Source organism: Puma concolor, chromosome B2 (assembly GCF_028749965.1).
Source record: "Puma concolor isolate L17-30 chromosome B2, mPumCon1.1.hap2, whole genome shotgun sequence".
Lineage (NCBI taxonomy): Eukaryota > Metazoa > Chordata > Mammalia > Carnivora > Felidae > Puma > Puma concolor.
The window spans coordinates 137,826,829-137,841,739 of record NC_141671.1 but is presented as its reverse complement, the minus strand read 5'-3'; the positions used below and the strand labels follow the sequence as shown (position 1 = coordinate 137,841,739).

Below are 14,911 nucleotides of genomic sequence, written 5' to 3'. Positions count from 1 at the left end.
ACTCTTAACATCTTTCTAGACACTGCGAACATTTGATGAATGCTTTGGTTCATCACTGCTGAACAACGTCCTGCGAACATTTGATGAATGCTTTGGGTCTCTTACCAGAAAAGGGATTTTCATTTAATGTCAGAGTTTATGTCTTTCTGCCCGTCTAAGGAGCACACAGGCTTCAGATTAAGAATATGGGGTCTATCGCTTCTCGGCCTTTTGGCCGAGGTCAAGTGACGGATATGGGGTCTAGGGGCACCTGGGTGGTTCAGTCGGTTAAGCGTCCCACTCTGGATTTTGGCTCAGGTCACGATCTCATGGCTCGTGAGATCGAGACCCAGGCTGGGCTCTGCACTGACCGTGTAGAACCTGCTTGGGATTCTCTCTCTCCCTTCCCCTCTCTCCCTCCCACACTCTGTCTCAAAAATAAATCAGCATTAAAAACAAGGAAAATCGGGTCTAATCCTAAAGCACTCCAGCGTATTCAGGGATTATCTACACCCTGAAGCCTAAGGGTAAACAATTTTAGGACACGGCTATCGTGGAGTTAAGGCTCTTCAGAGGGTGTCCACAGTTCGAGAGGGTTCTAAGAATTGTAAAGACCACACACTTTTGTCCAATGTCAGTAGCAAAGGTACACAAATGAGGTCACTTGGCCCAACGGACTGGCCTACTCTATTCCTACCCAGACAAGTCCAAAGTCAGGGTGGGGCAAATGAGGTGATTTTCCTGGGCTGGGCTGCTCTAGCCTAGTCCTGGGCCTGGAAGAAAGCCACGTAGCACCGATTAGTGGCTTGAAATAATTCTGTGTGTGCACTCAAAGAATCTTAATGGTGTCCATGAACCAGCACCCAGAGGCTGAGAATGAGGAAATAGTTCTATTGAATGAAGTTTGTCATAGAGATAGGGGCTTCTTCAGACCTCTTTCTCCACCTTTCCTCCTAATTCTTTCTGTTTTAGACAGATAAACTTATTTTTTTGTTTGTTTTTTATTTATTTTGAGAGGGAGAGAGAGAGCCCAAGCCGGGGAGGGGCAGAAAGCGAGGCAGAGAGACAGAATCTCAAGCAGGTTCCTCACGGACAGTGTAGAGCCCGATGTGGGGCTTGAAGTCACCAACCATGAGATCATGACCTGAGCCAAAATCAAGAGTCAGATGCTTAACCGACTGAGCCACCCACGCACCTCCCCTTTCGTCCTAACGTTTACATGCCCCTCCATGACTCTGCCTTCTCTTTAGAGCGTTTTTATTAAAAAAATAATAACCCTTTTTTTCCCCCCAATGTTTATTTGAGAGAGAGTGCAAGCAGGGGAGGGGTGGGGGGGGACAGAGAATCCCAAGCAGGCTCTGTGGTGATAGCAGTGAGCCCGATGTGGGGCTCGAACTCCCAAACCGTGAGACTTACGACCTGAGCTGAAGTCACACGTTCAACTGACTGAGCCACTCAGGCGCCCCACCAAAAAGTCTTCAAGAGCTTTCCAATGAATAAAATGGGCGGGAGTGGGGGCATTAGAGAAGACAGGGCAGCAGGCCCCAGCCTAGCCTTCTAGTTGGGGTCACGTCCCATCATCTCTCAGGAGCTGCCGGATATGAAATGGGGGACCTCAGCCATGTGGGGAGGAAGCTTATCTTTCTCCCTCACTAACGCCTCTTGCTTTCTCAGCAGAGTTAACCGCCAGCAGCATGGAAGGGACGTGAATCAATATTTGTACCTGGGGAAAGATGCCTCAAAAGTAAGTTATTTCAGATGTGTTAAGTACAAGTTTTTGTTTGACCCGGTTGTCAGTCTCTGAAATCACTGATTCTCTTCTTAGTCTATTTAATCTGGGAGAGAACAAGAATCGATAAACGGTGTTGAGCCAGGTTTTATGTTCTAGGAAAGACCTCACTTGTATTCATTTTCTGCCTGTTTTTATAAGCCTGGAAATACAATCCCATATGTGGAGCAGTGGTAATTCTCAAATATGAGCTGCATCGGGGAAACCATTCACTGTCTCGTTGGCATGATCCTTGCAGGTAATCAACAGGTTATCCTTCAGTGGGGCGCGGCCAGAAATGTATGTAAAACCTTGAGTTTTGGTGGAGGCGGAGGGGAGGGTAAGAGTTGACCTTGGAAGCGTATGTTACATTTGCAGCTGACACAGAGATCTGGACATGGGGCCGGCCATCAGGCGACTCATAGATAAAGCAGCGAAATCCATATACAAACGAGTCAATGCGTAAGGAAAAGATGATACCCTCTGCCAGCTCCGCTTGTGAAAACAGTGAAGAAAGAACTGTGCCTTTCTTACAATTGACATTTTTATACACTTTAAGATAGAAAAGATGATAGATACAAGTAGACAAGAAGGTTTCAAATTGTATTAAGAAAACAAAACTTACGAATGGCATCCATTTCAAGTATTGCTTGCTTGGCCTGTAAGAAAGAAAGTGCATCTATAACTACAATTACTCTTTGTTTTTTCTTTAAACTACCTATCGCTATCATGAGACAGGTCTTATCCCACTGGAATAAGGGATTTTTGAAAAAGCTTTAAAAAACTCCTTATTTCTTTTAGGCATTAACACACAGTTCAAGGGCTTCAAACAGATGAGTGCCTCCTGTGGATCGCACATGCTGCACGATCAGCAGAGCTAAGCTTACAGCCTCCATCTGGAAGGAAGGAAGGAAGGAAGGAAGGAAGGAAGGAAGGAAGGAAGGAAGACAGAGAGACAGAGGAGAGAGAGAGGATAGAAGGAAGGAAGGATAGAAGGGAAGACAGAGGAATGAAGGAAGGAAGGAAGGAGAGAAGAAGAGGGGGAGAAGAAGAGGGGGGGAGAGAGAGAAAAGGAGAGGTGGGAAGGAGGAAGTGGGGGGAGCCTTTCACTAAGGTTTCTAAAACCCGGCATCTGGCGGTCAGCCCATTATAAAATGTAGATCCCGGCTATTCAACCCTGATCTACTGAACCAAAGGCTCAAGGGATAGGGGTCTAGGATCCATACCTCCAGCCTTCTCCAAATCACTGGGGCCTTATAACTGTTCTGAATTGTTGCAAAAAAGATTGCTGGGAGTTTCCAGTGTTCCTCTGTCCAAATGCTCTGTGATTATCCTTAGCTACCTCTCTTGGCTCTCTCTAGCATGCCTGTAACTCGTCTCTCCCGTGCCCTAGAGTCTCCCAGGCAGGGGGAAGGGCCCTGAGGACACGGTTTGTGACACGGCTCTCTCGTGCTTTCCTAGCTGGAGGTGTTTCCTTAGCCACAAATGGCAAGACCGGACCTACCTTTCAGAGTTGCTACTAGGCTCAACTGATAGGCACTAAACGCAGCGAAGTCACCACCCACCAGCCAAGGGATTGGGCCAGATAAACCTTGACCGGGGCTTCCTTCACACATCTTTCTCCCCACCTCAACGCTCACAGCTTTACTGCTTTGAGGCTTTTGGCCATTGTCCCTGTTGCCAATGTGGTTAATGTTTAGGGAGATATAAAGAGATGGTTAATGGGGCGCCTGGGTGGCTCAGTCAGTTAAGCGTCTGACTTCAGCTCAGGTCACGATCTCGCGGTCCGTGAGTTCGAGCCCCGCGTCGGGCTCTGGGCTGATGGCCCAGAGCCTGGAGCCTGCTTCCGATTCTGTGTCTCCCTCTCTCTCTGCCCCTCCCCCGTTCATGCTCTGTCTCTGTCTCAAAAATAAATAAACGTTAAAAATAAAATTAAAAAAAAAAAAAAAAAAAGAGATGGTTAATGACCCTGACATGAGTCATTTTGCCTGAGGATTCAAAGAGGGAAAAAAAATTAGTTTAGGTAGAACTCCTCTCACGTCATTTTCATTTTTCAGGGGTCGTGTAACGTAACTGACAGACATCAGACTAAAAATCACCTTAAAAATAATTTTTCTTGTATTTTGCCAGAATCCGTGATAGCACAGTGAAAACATTTGGGCGAACTGGTAATGTTTAGGGCTCAGTCAGTTAAGCGTCTGACTCTTGATTTTGGCTCAGGTCATGATCTCATGGTTTCTGAGTTCAAGCCCCACACTGGGCTCTGTGCTGACAGTGCGGAGGCCTGCCTGGGATTCCGTCTCTCTCTGCCCCTCCCCTGCTCACACTTATGTGTTTTTTCTCTCTCTCTCTCAAAATAAATACAACAAACTTAAAAAAATAAAAATAAATGGTAATATCTAGTTTAAAAAAAAGAGGGAGGTGAAGGGGTGCCCGAGTGGCTTAGTTGTTTAAGCGTCTGACTCTTTTTTTCAGTTCAGGTCGTGATCTTACAGTTCGTGGGATCGAGCCCCACATCAGGCTCTGCGCTGATGGTGTGGAGCCTGCCTGAGATTCTCTCCCTCCCTCTCTCTCTGGCCCTCCCTGCTCATGCTCCCTCTCTCTCCCCCAAAAATAAAGTTAAAAAAATAAACAAATAAAGGAGGAGGAAGGTTTAAAAAAAAAAGGCTTGTTGAAGCCACCCTAAGTCTGAGATAACAAATGCATACATTTTGTAACACTGATATTTTTATCATATATTCGGAGTTTGCAATGACTAGTTGGAATTACTTTCAAACGCCAATGTGAGCTCAGTTTCTGTGAAGCGCCCTTAAAGGACCAGGTGATTATATAAACTGCAAAAGCCTCTACCTTTCTATCTTTATTCTCAACCAGGACGAGAGTGAGTTTATACACTACGTATAGGAATAAACACAACGGCTATTTCCAAGAAGCTTCCTGGTATCTATAAACTCGACTTGACGAACTCGGTATTTATTTTTCCTGTCTTGACATTTCATTTCAGAAAAGTACAATTCCCACATCTTCCTCTAGGAGTCAGCCAGGGACCATCGCCGAATTAAAGGAACTCCAGGAAGCTGGGAGGAGCCACAAACACGAATTTCCATCAGCTTGTGGTAACACTGTTAGACGGCTGTGATGCATTTTTTGATGTTCACAAAAATTCCTCATTATGCATTTCTTTTACCTAATAGGAATACACAGATTTTGAAAGCTTTAGAGAAAAAAAAAATAATAAGAAAAAGCCTTGAAGAAAGAAGTGGAGAGTTTAGCTTAATAATAATCCTGCTTCGGGGCGCCTGGGTGGCGCAGTCGGTTAAGCGTCCGACTTCAGCCAGGTCACGATCTCGCGGTCCGTGAGTTTGAGCCCCGCGTCGGGCTCTGGGCTGATGGCTCAGAGCCTGGAGCCTGTTTCCGATTCTGTGTCTCCCTCTCTCTCTGCCCCTCCCCTGTTCATGCTCTGTCTCTCTGTCCCAAAAATAAATAAACGTTGAAAAAAAAAATAAAAAAAAAAAATAATAATAATCCTGCTTCAATAAAGTAGAAAATTATTATCACATTATAGGGGATGAAGTCTATTAAATAAGTGAATTTTCGTTGCCATTGGGGGCAATATGGTTAAGCCTTGCCCTCCGCAGCCAGCCAGACCTGTGTCTGACTCAGGCTCACTCATGCACTCACCACATAAACTTGGGCAGTTCACTTAATGTCCCTGGACTTCTGCTTTTATTTCTCCATAGTGGGGTGAGTAAGATCTTTCTCGTAAGGTGGTTTGCTGAGGCCGAACTGAAGACACAAAGCAGTTAGCCCACTGTACGTGTGTTCTAGAAGTTGTGGCGGAACAAGTAACGCTTCGATTCTAAAAGGGCCAGGGTCAGGGTCAGGAACTTGGGTACAGAGATGCACCTGCCTTGTGACTGTTATTCGTCATTTTAACGCACAAAGGGAAACCCCCCTGGAACCCACACATCTTGTGTAGGAGAAAGAGGACAGGTATGTCAGCTAGTCTGGCTTTGTAACGGCCTTTCAGAATCCTCCGGCAGTTCTGATTTTCCCAGTTCACCGGTGAACCAGAGGTGGGGCATGTCAAAGACACTGGGTCATTGCTCAGAAGGGCATTCCGAGGCACAGGGCCAGCAACCCCCTAACCAACCACGAAGAAAACGCCATCACCTCTCTGCATGAGCTGTACCTTCCAGCTCTCGACACTCCGGTGAAATGAGACTCGTGCTTAACTCAAAGCACACACCTTTGCACACTCACTTCCTGGGCACAAGATCATTGCTGACAGCCCCTGAGAATGAGCTTCGAGTGCTTCTCAAAATACCCAGAGTGAAATGGACTCTCTTTTCTCCGCAGTGTTCATGTCTCTTATTTCCCCCTAGTTCTACCCCCATGGCCGTCATCCCACTGTCTGTTCCACGTCACTCCCGCCCCGCCCAGCAAGGACCATGTCACCATCCGTTGTCACCGCTGACAATGTATTCTCCACCCTTACCTCACGCCACTTTTTCTCTGACAACCTTTTCCTCCACTCCAGAACAGCGACACACAATCAGAAGCGGCCCCAGGACCTTAGCAGCACGGAGAACTGCTTTGCTTCTAAGGCAGGGGCTCTACAAGTCTCTACTTCGGCTACAGACCTCCGTATTTCCACCTGCCCACCTTTGGCTGCTGTTGTGCCGGTTCCTGGACTCTGTAGCCAGCAGTCCTTCAAGCCATGCCCAGTCTCCTGGGTGCCTTCCCTCTCCGCTCAGCCCGGAAATCACGCTCGGTCACCGCACCCATGTGCTGATTAGCACCCACCTTCCCCTGTACTGGTTCTGCTGACCTTCACCTTGGGGAACCCACCTGCGCTATGGTTCCTCAATACTTGTTTCCAAGTTGCTGAGCGGATTTTTAAATCACCTCACCGCACTGATCCACGGTGACCCCCTTCATTGGGTCTTGGATGCACCCATCCCTGTAGGTATCCCTGCACACGGGACCACTTTCTTTAGCAAGTGTTCTGAGCCTTTCCACTTTCCCTCAGGGGCCCCAACCCCCCTGGGCGCCCCCGGCCCCCCAGCCAACAGATGACATCATCGCCAACCCCAGGAAAACCCAACTCTCCTATCTTCACTCAAGTCTGTCTCAAAGGTTCTCTCATTTGTCTTCTTTCTTCCCAAGACCAGCCTCGCACCCAGAGCTCCTGATCCCACCCTCCCCAAAATGGCTCCCAAAGAGCATTCCTCCGCCCTCTTTCTGCTCTCTTTCCCTTTCTCCTTCCCTCCGCCGACAGTCACGTCCACGGCGTGCTTCACCTGCACCAAGTGTCTCACTCCTCAAACCACCGCCTGGTAAGTGTTCTGAACTGCGTTCAAGAAGCCTGTACCCAGTCTGCCTCTTCTCATTTCTGCTTTTTCCCGCCACGCACTGCAGTCTCTCCTTTATCTCTCGGTTGCCAACCCGTCTATCCACTCTTCTGTTGGAGTCTGCCTCGCCCTCTGCAGCCTTGCAGACGGTTGCCCCCTCACGCTCTCTGAGGTCCTTTTCTTCCTCTGTCAGCACAGCTTTCTCCTTGGGTTTTCTTAGGGCCTCCCACCTAACCCCTCTTGGGGGTGCTCTAGGTCCCCATGGATGTTGGGATTCCCAGGGCTTCTTTCCTTCACGGGCTTTCATGGGCCATCCTCTCAAAGCTCGGGGCCTCAATCGCTGTCTGTGTCAAGAGAGCCTCCAGGCCCGCAGCTTCCAAGACCTGAATTTCCACCTGGGGCCGACCCGCCTCCTCGAACGCACTTGTGAGAGCTTCTCCTCACTCCCATCCAACTAGTTCCTCTCCTTATCTCAGAACTCCACACTGTCCTCTGGGCTCAACCCCTGACTCATGCTTGACTCCCATCTCTCTCTTTCCTCATGCGCTTAGTGGGTGACAGACCATTGCTCAACCTCCCTGAGAGCTTTTGCACCTGCTCCCCCCCTGCCGCCCCCCGTTGCCGTGGCTCCCCCGAAGGGCCCCTCGTCTCTTTGCTAGACTACTGTGGCGGCTTGCTCATTCTTCTTCCGCCTCCGGTGTCACTTCGTCAACTCATCTGTCACACGGTTTCTAAAGTCACCCTTTCAGAACACAGGGGCCACCCTGCCAGCCCTTCCTCCGAAGCCTCCGGTGGTTTCCCACCGCCGATGCACTCGGACTTCTTAGGCCTTCAAGACCTTCAGAGCCCAGCGGACTGCCTTCCGCTTGTCCGGCCTCACCTCCTCCGCCATCTCCTGAGGATTCAGCCCTTCCGCCAAGGCACGGTCTGTGAGCTGTGAACATGATGCCGCCATTCACAAGGAAGGCATTTCCTTCCTTTCCTTACTCAACTGTAATTGAACACATTATCCTTCCACAACACTTGGTTTATACCTCTGTTAATTCTTCCTGTTTAGCAAACAGTTCGTTGTGTGTATAGCTACCTCCCTCATCTACAAACTCCCTCACAGCTGAGTCTGTATTTTCTTTCCCTTAGCATTCCCACAGAACCTCAGCTAGCTCTATTCACAACAGCTGCTTAGTGTAGCTTTGAATACTTCTCATAACTGTACTCTACTATCTCTCTAGAAATTTTCTGGTAGTCTTTTCCTTATTTTTTCCTTCCTCAAGCCCCAAAACAAAATATAACAACCACAATAAAAAAAAAAAAAAAACACTTCCACAATCTCCCTATATGTGAATCTTTTTTTAAATGTTTATTTATCTTATTTTTGAGAGAGAGAGAGAGAGAGTCAGAGCATGAGCGAGGGAGGGGCAGAGAGAGAGGGAGAGACAGAATCCAAACCAGGCTCCAGACTCTGAGCTGCCAGCACAGAGCCCAACGTGGGGCTTGAACCCACAAACCATGAGACCGTGACCTCAGCCAAAGTCAGATGCTTAACCGACTGAGCCACCCCGGTGGCCCTGTGAATCTTTTTAACATACATGGCTAATTTAGTTGATCCCATAAATATCCTATCTCCCCATTTTCTTTATTTTAGAGTTGAACATTTATTGCCCTCAGGCTGCCTTCTAGGACTTGGATGACCTTACATTTTATTGTTTGTGGACCTCGGCACCTTACCTTAGCTGGGATTTTTGCCGCATGGTTCTCCAGGATCAGTCTCTTCAGGTGCAGAACCCACAGGCGCTTGTCTTGCTGGGATTTGGCCTAGCGGAAGGAAATGCGGACGGTCAGACGACTCACGTCTCCACCACGAACGAGATTCAGACACTCCCATAACCCTCTGACGAGACGGGAAACACACCGTGTGGCCAGAAGCCTCTGGAAAGGCCGGCTGGCCCACGGCGCCCATCGTTTACAAGAGCGAGCCCTGCAGGGAGGGGAGGCCTCTGCTGTTACCTGAACCGTGTGCTGCAGCTTGGGGTTCTTATAGTGGAAGACGCTGAAGCTGAGAGGCTCCTTTGGTATCACTTCCACGAGCATGAGGTTGCCACACTGAGCAGGAGAGCAGAGAGAGGGTGAGGTGCACTTGGAGGAGAATGGGACGAGCGGCCGAAGCCCTTGCCCATGGCCAACATTCAGACCTACCAGGATATGCGCTTTGTACGTAAACGTGTCGTCTCTCTTCTTTGTGATCAGAAGCAGCTTGTCAAAGAGGAAGAGCGTCCGCTCATTCTTGGCCCGCTGGATGCGAAAGGTCCCTTCGAGCACCAGTTCCCCATAGCTGGTCAGGTCTGGCCCCTTCCAGTTAGTGAGCAGACTCTGTATCTCCTGAAAAAGTGACCATTCTGTGTGATTAAACAAGAGATGGGAAGCCATGGAAGAGAGGGAAAGGTCTCCCATTTGCTGAATCTCAAGAGTGGTGTCTGAATATTCTATGACAGGGCCTAATGGGTCTATTTGGCATCCAATGGTGTCTAATGATCCGTGACCCAAATCCACATTTAAAAAAAGATTTTTTTTCAATGTTTATTTTTGAGAGACAGAAATAGAACATGAGTGAGGGAGGGCCAGAGAGAGAGGGAGACACAGAATCGGAAGCAGGCTCCAGGCTCCGAGCTGTCAGCACAGAGCCCGACGCAGGGGTTGAACCCACGAATCAGGAGATGGCGACCTGAGCGAAAGTCGGAAGCTTAACCGACTGAGCCACTCAGGTGCCCTGACCTATATCCACATTTATGGGGGTTGTCACATAAGGGCTAACAGAAATGAATCGAGTTGTTAGTTGATGAGTTGCCAATTACTTATTTCCGCTCCTTGATAATCCCTCTCCTGTGGCTGATGACAGCAGTTATGCCTCTCAAAAGCTAGGTAAAGAGGCGACTGGCATGTGACCTTCTCAGAGAGCCATCCTTTCCTTGACTTTCTCACCCATATTCTCTGCAGAAAACCTTCAGAGCTATTGCTGTGGAAACCTTCTTCCAGAAACTGAAATCCATACTACATATAAGTAACTCGAAACTAAAGCCTGTGACAAATCACGTAAGAGACATCTTAGAAATTTCCTGATGTTAATCCCATTTATTTGGGGAAAGGAAATTAATTTCATTACCATTATGTTTTTAATGGTGCTCGCTAAATATAAATTGAGAGCATGATCCTGAGGTATCTTTGGGATTTTATTGTGCACCCATACCAATGTTCTTTAAGAAAGCTGATTTTTTATAGTTTTGAAAAATGAACATATTCACAAAGAGCATTTAATTAAGCGGCCCCCATACAGGACAACCCAAATGTCCATGGGTTGAAAGTGGAAATGGATGGTAATGGAGATAAAAGTCTGAGCCTGAGCCTGATTTAGCAATGTCTGCAGAATGCCAAACAGATTTACAAGGTCTAAAAAAACAGTCATTTAGCCATTTCTGAATATGCAATAGACATTAAGTCCACAAAACATCTGGATGATGAACTATTAAACCTTTTCTTACTGTTACAAAAAAAAAGACATGACCTGAAAGATGAGAATGTTGCCTTCCCTTGATTTTTGATAGTCTATTGCATCACATCATACTCTGGCTGCCTATAGATGCATCTTATGGTTTTGCTTAAATTTATATTAATGTATCTTTTTTCCTGAGTTTCCACAGATACTCTACACAGCATGGAGTCACTTTGGGCTTTTATGTCTCACTCCAGGGACACGAAGAAGCCTGCCACCAGCCTCTAGACCAACATAAACATTTTTTTTAAGTTTATTTATTTTTTTGAGAGAGAGAGAGAGCAGGGGAGAGACAGAGACAGAGGGAGAGAGAGAGAATCCCAAGCAGACTCTACACTCTCAGTGCAAAGCCTGATGGGAGCTTGAACTCACAAACCATGAGATCATGACCTGAGCTGAAATCAAGAGTTGGATGCTTAACTGACTGAGCCTCCCAGGTGCCCCTAACCTTTTTTTTTCTTTCATGTTTATTTATTTTGAGAGAGAGCAAGAGGGATGGAGAGAGAGAAAGAGAGAGAGAGAGAGAGAGAGAGAGAGAGAGAGAGAGAGAGAAAGAACGAATTGGGGAGGGGCAGAAAGAGGCAGAGAGAAAGAATCCCAAGCAGGCTCTGCACTCTCAGCGCAGAGCCCAATGAGAGCTCGAACTCACAAACTGCGAGATCATGACCTGAACTGAAATCAACAGTTGGGCACTTAACCAACTGAGCCACCCAGGCACCACAACCTTTTATTTTTAAAAAGTGCATTTTTTTATGTGCCTGGGACACGATCCCTGGCTTAGCATTTATCAAAAGTTTGGACCCACAGATTTAGGGTCCAAAATGTTGGTGCTGGAAGGGGTCTTCGCAAACCCCTGGTCTGTCTTATTTTAGAAAGGAGGAAACTAACACACAGTAGACAGCCTCCTCCCGAGTAGAACACTGTAAAGGACCTGCTTCCAGACTTAGCTCTCCTTTGTCTGGGTCCCGGCCCCATCACCACCCATGGACCACCTCACAATTCTTCATTAACTAGTGAGAGTGGAAAAGAGGCTGAAAAACCCTTTCAACAGCTTGGAAGAAAGCTGCTTCCAGCAAGAATTACTTCTTTGTCATTAACTTAAGGTAAGGAAGGGCTTGGGAGACTCCAATTTTTTATTTAAAAAAAAAATTTTTTTTAATGTTTTTATTTATTTTTCAGACAGAGAGAGACAGAGCATGAACAGGGGAAGGGCAGAGAGAGAGGGAGACACAGAATCCGAAGCAGGCTCCAGGCTCTGAGCTGTCAGCACAGAGCCCGACGTGGGGCTCAAACTCACGAACCGTGAGATCATGACCTGAGCCGAAGTCGGACGCTTAACCGACTGAGCCACCCAGGTGCCTCAAGGGAGACTCCAATTTTTAACTTGGGTTACTGAAGGGGTTCCAAGCAAACTATTAGTTTAAAAGTTATAAAGTAACTTCTCGTAAACACCGCGGTAAACAGCGATCAGTATTAGCCATGTCCCGATCTTTCTTCAGATGTGATGAAGGCCACGGGTGACATCCAACGCTTGAGCAGCCTTAATACCTGATGTGGAAAGTGATAAGAAGTCAGTGTGCCAGCGGGGCTGCCGTTTCGAGGGTTTACCTGTAGCCGGACCGCGTGTTCGTGTTTCCTCTTCATGTCATTGATGTGCCAGGCCACTCGCTGCATCGTGTCAATAGCATCAAGCACCACATCATAGCCTTCTGTGTCCTTGTCAAGGTGATTTTCTATTTCCTTGGGGGGGAAAAAAAGGAGCTGGTCATTTTCATTATTTTTCTCCTATCGCCAATGAAACAAAGTACCTCTATGACACATTCCTCATGTATTATTTTTGCCTATTTATTTACACATGAGCAGCGTGCCTTAAAAGTTTGAGATAACTTACCAGAAATACCTACAACAAAGTGGTAAGATAGGGACGAAGACGGGGCTAGGAAAACCAGCAATAGAGTAGAATTTCATGACGAGGGGGATAAAACAAAATATGATATAGTCCATTAAGTCTCTTAGAGATGTTACAGTAGATACAAGAGTTGATATTATAGCTGGAGACTGCCGAGTTTCCTGGTAGCCAATGTAATATAAGAAAAAAGAAAACAGGGGTGCCTGGGTGGCTCGGTCCATTCAGCGTCTAACTCTTGATTTTGGCTCTGGTCATGATCTCATGGTTCATGAGGTCTGGCCCCATGCCGGGCTCTGTGCTGGTGGTAAGGAGCCTGCTTGGGATTCTCTCTCCCTCTCTCTCTCTGCCCCTCCCCTGCTTGTGTGTGAGCACACACACACACACACACACACACACACTCTCTCTCTCAAAATAAATAAACATTAAAAAATATTTAAAAAAGAAAACATACTTTTTTTTTTTTTTCTCCCAGGGGAAATAAAATGTCTCAAGCAGGATTTCATATGTAACAGAGTCAAACACAGAGCGGCCATTATCTTTAAAAGTACCTCTACAGCAAGGGCCTTTTCATGTAGTCAAGGCTTTAAAGCCCAAATGAAGTTCATAAGCACTTAGCACTGAGTTTTGCAATCCCAGGGGCACAAAAGGGCCATGAGCTCTGCTCCAATTCTTTCCAGCACATAAGACATACGTCCTTAGCCTTCTCAAGAGTCTAAGGACAGGGACTATTGTATCATTTATTTAATCTTTTATCTACTCAATAGTAACTGCGGAAGAGCTGGGTAGTCAATACATGCTTATTAAGTTGAAGCTCTATCTTTTTACAATGACAACAGTAACCTATATACATACATAAAACAGTAGGAAGATATTATAATTAATTAGATCATTTCTAGGGCATCTATGATATATGCATGAACATTAAGTCCAAGGTTGGAGATTGAATCTCATGGTATAACTTATGAAAGTTAGTTCCATTATTTTATAGTCCTACCTCATAAATCTCTGTTTACTGTTACTAAATACTCAAGTTTTCCACCTAGCTAAAAACTGGGAAAGAATTCACATTTTCTTTCTATACTTCAACTCAGCTGTTGGAAAGGTCCTATGAAACCATACCACTAAAGTAACAACTCCCAGGTAAGCTTCAGATCAACAGCAAATTAACAAAAAATAATAATTTTGGGGGCACCTGGGTGGCTCAGGTGGTTAAGCGTCTGACTCTTGATTTTGGCTCAGGTCATGAGCTCACAGTTCGTGGGCTCAAACCCCAAGTCTGGTTCTGCTCTCTGGGTGGAGCCTGCTTGGGATTCTCTCTCTCTCTCTCTCTCTCTCAAAATAAGTAAATAAACTTGAAAATGATAACTACTTCTTCTGGCCTGAGAGGCAATCCTGTTCAAGGACAAACAGACTCAGGAGTACAGAGTGTATCCTTGTGCGGATCTTCACGGATGGCTACACAACTTTGAAGTGACGTAAATGACACAGAAGGAATGCTCTAAATCAACCATAAAAGCGAAAATACTTCAGAGGCAACCGGAAGTTAGTTTTCGATTAATCTAACCACCCTTCTTCTGTACCAACCGCTACAGACTGAATGCCTGTGTCCCCACAAAAGCCACATGTTGAAGCCCTAACCCCCATTGGGCCCATATTAGGAAGCGGGGCCTTTGGGTGGTGATTAGGTTATGAGAGTGGAGCCCTCATGGATGGGATTAGTGTTCTTAGAGTAAAAGGCGAAAGATTTATACGATCTGAAGAGAAACCAGAGTATGGGATTAGTGTTCTTATAAAAGGGATCCCAGGGAGCTCTCTTGCCTCTCTCCACCATGTAAAGAAACAAGGAGCTCGCAGTCTGAACCCAGGACGGGGATATCACCAGAACCTGACCATGTTGGCACCTTGATCCTGGCCTTCTAGCTTCCAGAACTATGAGAAATAAGTTGTTAAGCCCCCCAGGCTATGGTACGTTGTTACAGCAGCCTGAACTAAGATACCAGCTCCTTATTTAGAGGGTAAGGGCCATTTTTCCTATTAATTACCTCTTTGTAAGGACCTTGTTACGTCCGACATGCTTAAGTAACTGCTATCTTAGATGCTGCTTGGCTAGAGGTTATATTTAGAGATTACTGAGATGCACTAGTCTTAAATGCTATATTAGCACAATCCAGCGGAGATCTATCCTGGGAGAGTTATTATTTATTTGAGAGTTATTTGGACACTGATTTAGCAAATTAATCCTCCTAATCTAAGAGGTCACTAGTATTAGTGTGACAATTAAAGTAATATCCCTGATGTGGCTTCATAGGACACAAGATTCTCCAAACGTGAGCCACCCAGGCAGACAGACAAAGCTG

General features: G+C 46.5%; 1 protein-coding gene across 7 annotated transcripts in view; it reads right to left on the bottom strand.

Annotated features, from left to right (window-relative positions):
• The window catches only part of PLEKHG1 (pleckstrin homology and RhoGEF domain containing G1), a 234,887-nt gene that overhangs the window by 20,179 nt on the left and 199,797 nt on the right, over positions 1 to 14,911 (bottom strand). For all 7 annotated transcript variants that reach the window (XM_086708119.1, XM_086708116.1, XM_086708112.1 and 4 more), the window contains 5 exons: positions 12,254 to 12,385; positions 9,295 to 9,477; positions 9,106 to 9,201; positions 8,827 to 8,913; positions 2,373 to 2,406 (listed from right to left, as the gene is read on the bottom strand). In XM_086708119.1, coding sequence (XP_086564245.1) covers positions 2,373 to 2,406; positions 8,827 to 8,913; positions 9,106 to 9,201; positions 9,295 to 9,477; positions 12,254 to 12,385 — 532 coding nt within the window. The remainder of the gene's footprint in view (positions 1 to 2,372; positions 2,407 to 8,826; positions 8,914 to 9,105; positions 9,202 to 9,294; positions 9,478 to 12,253; positions 12,386 to 14,911) is intronic.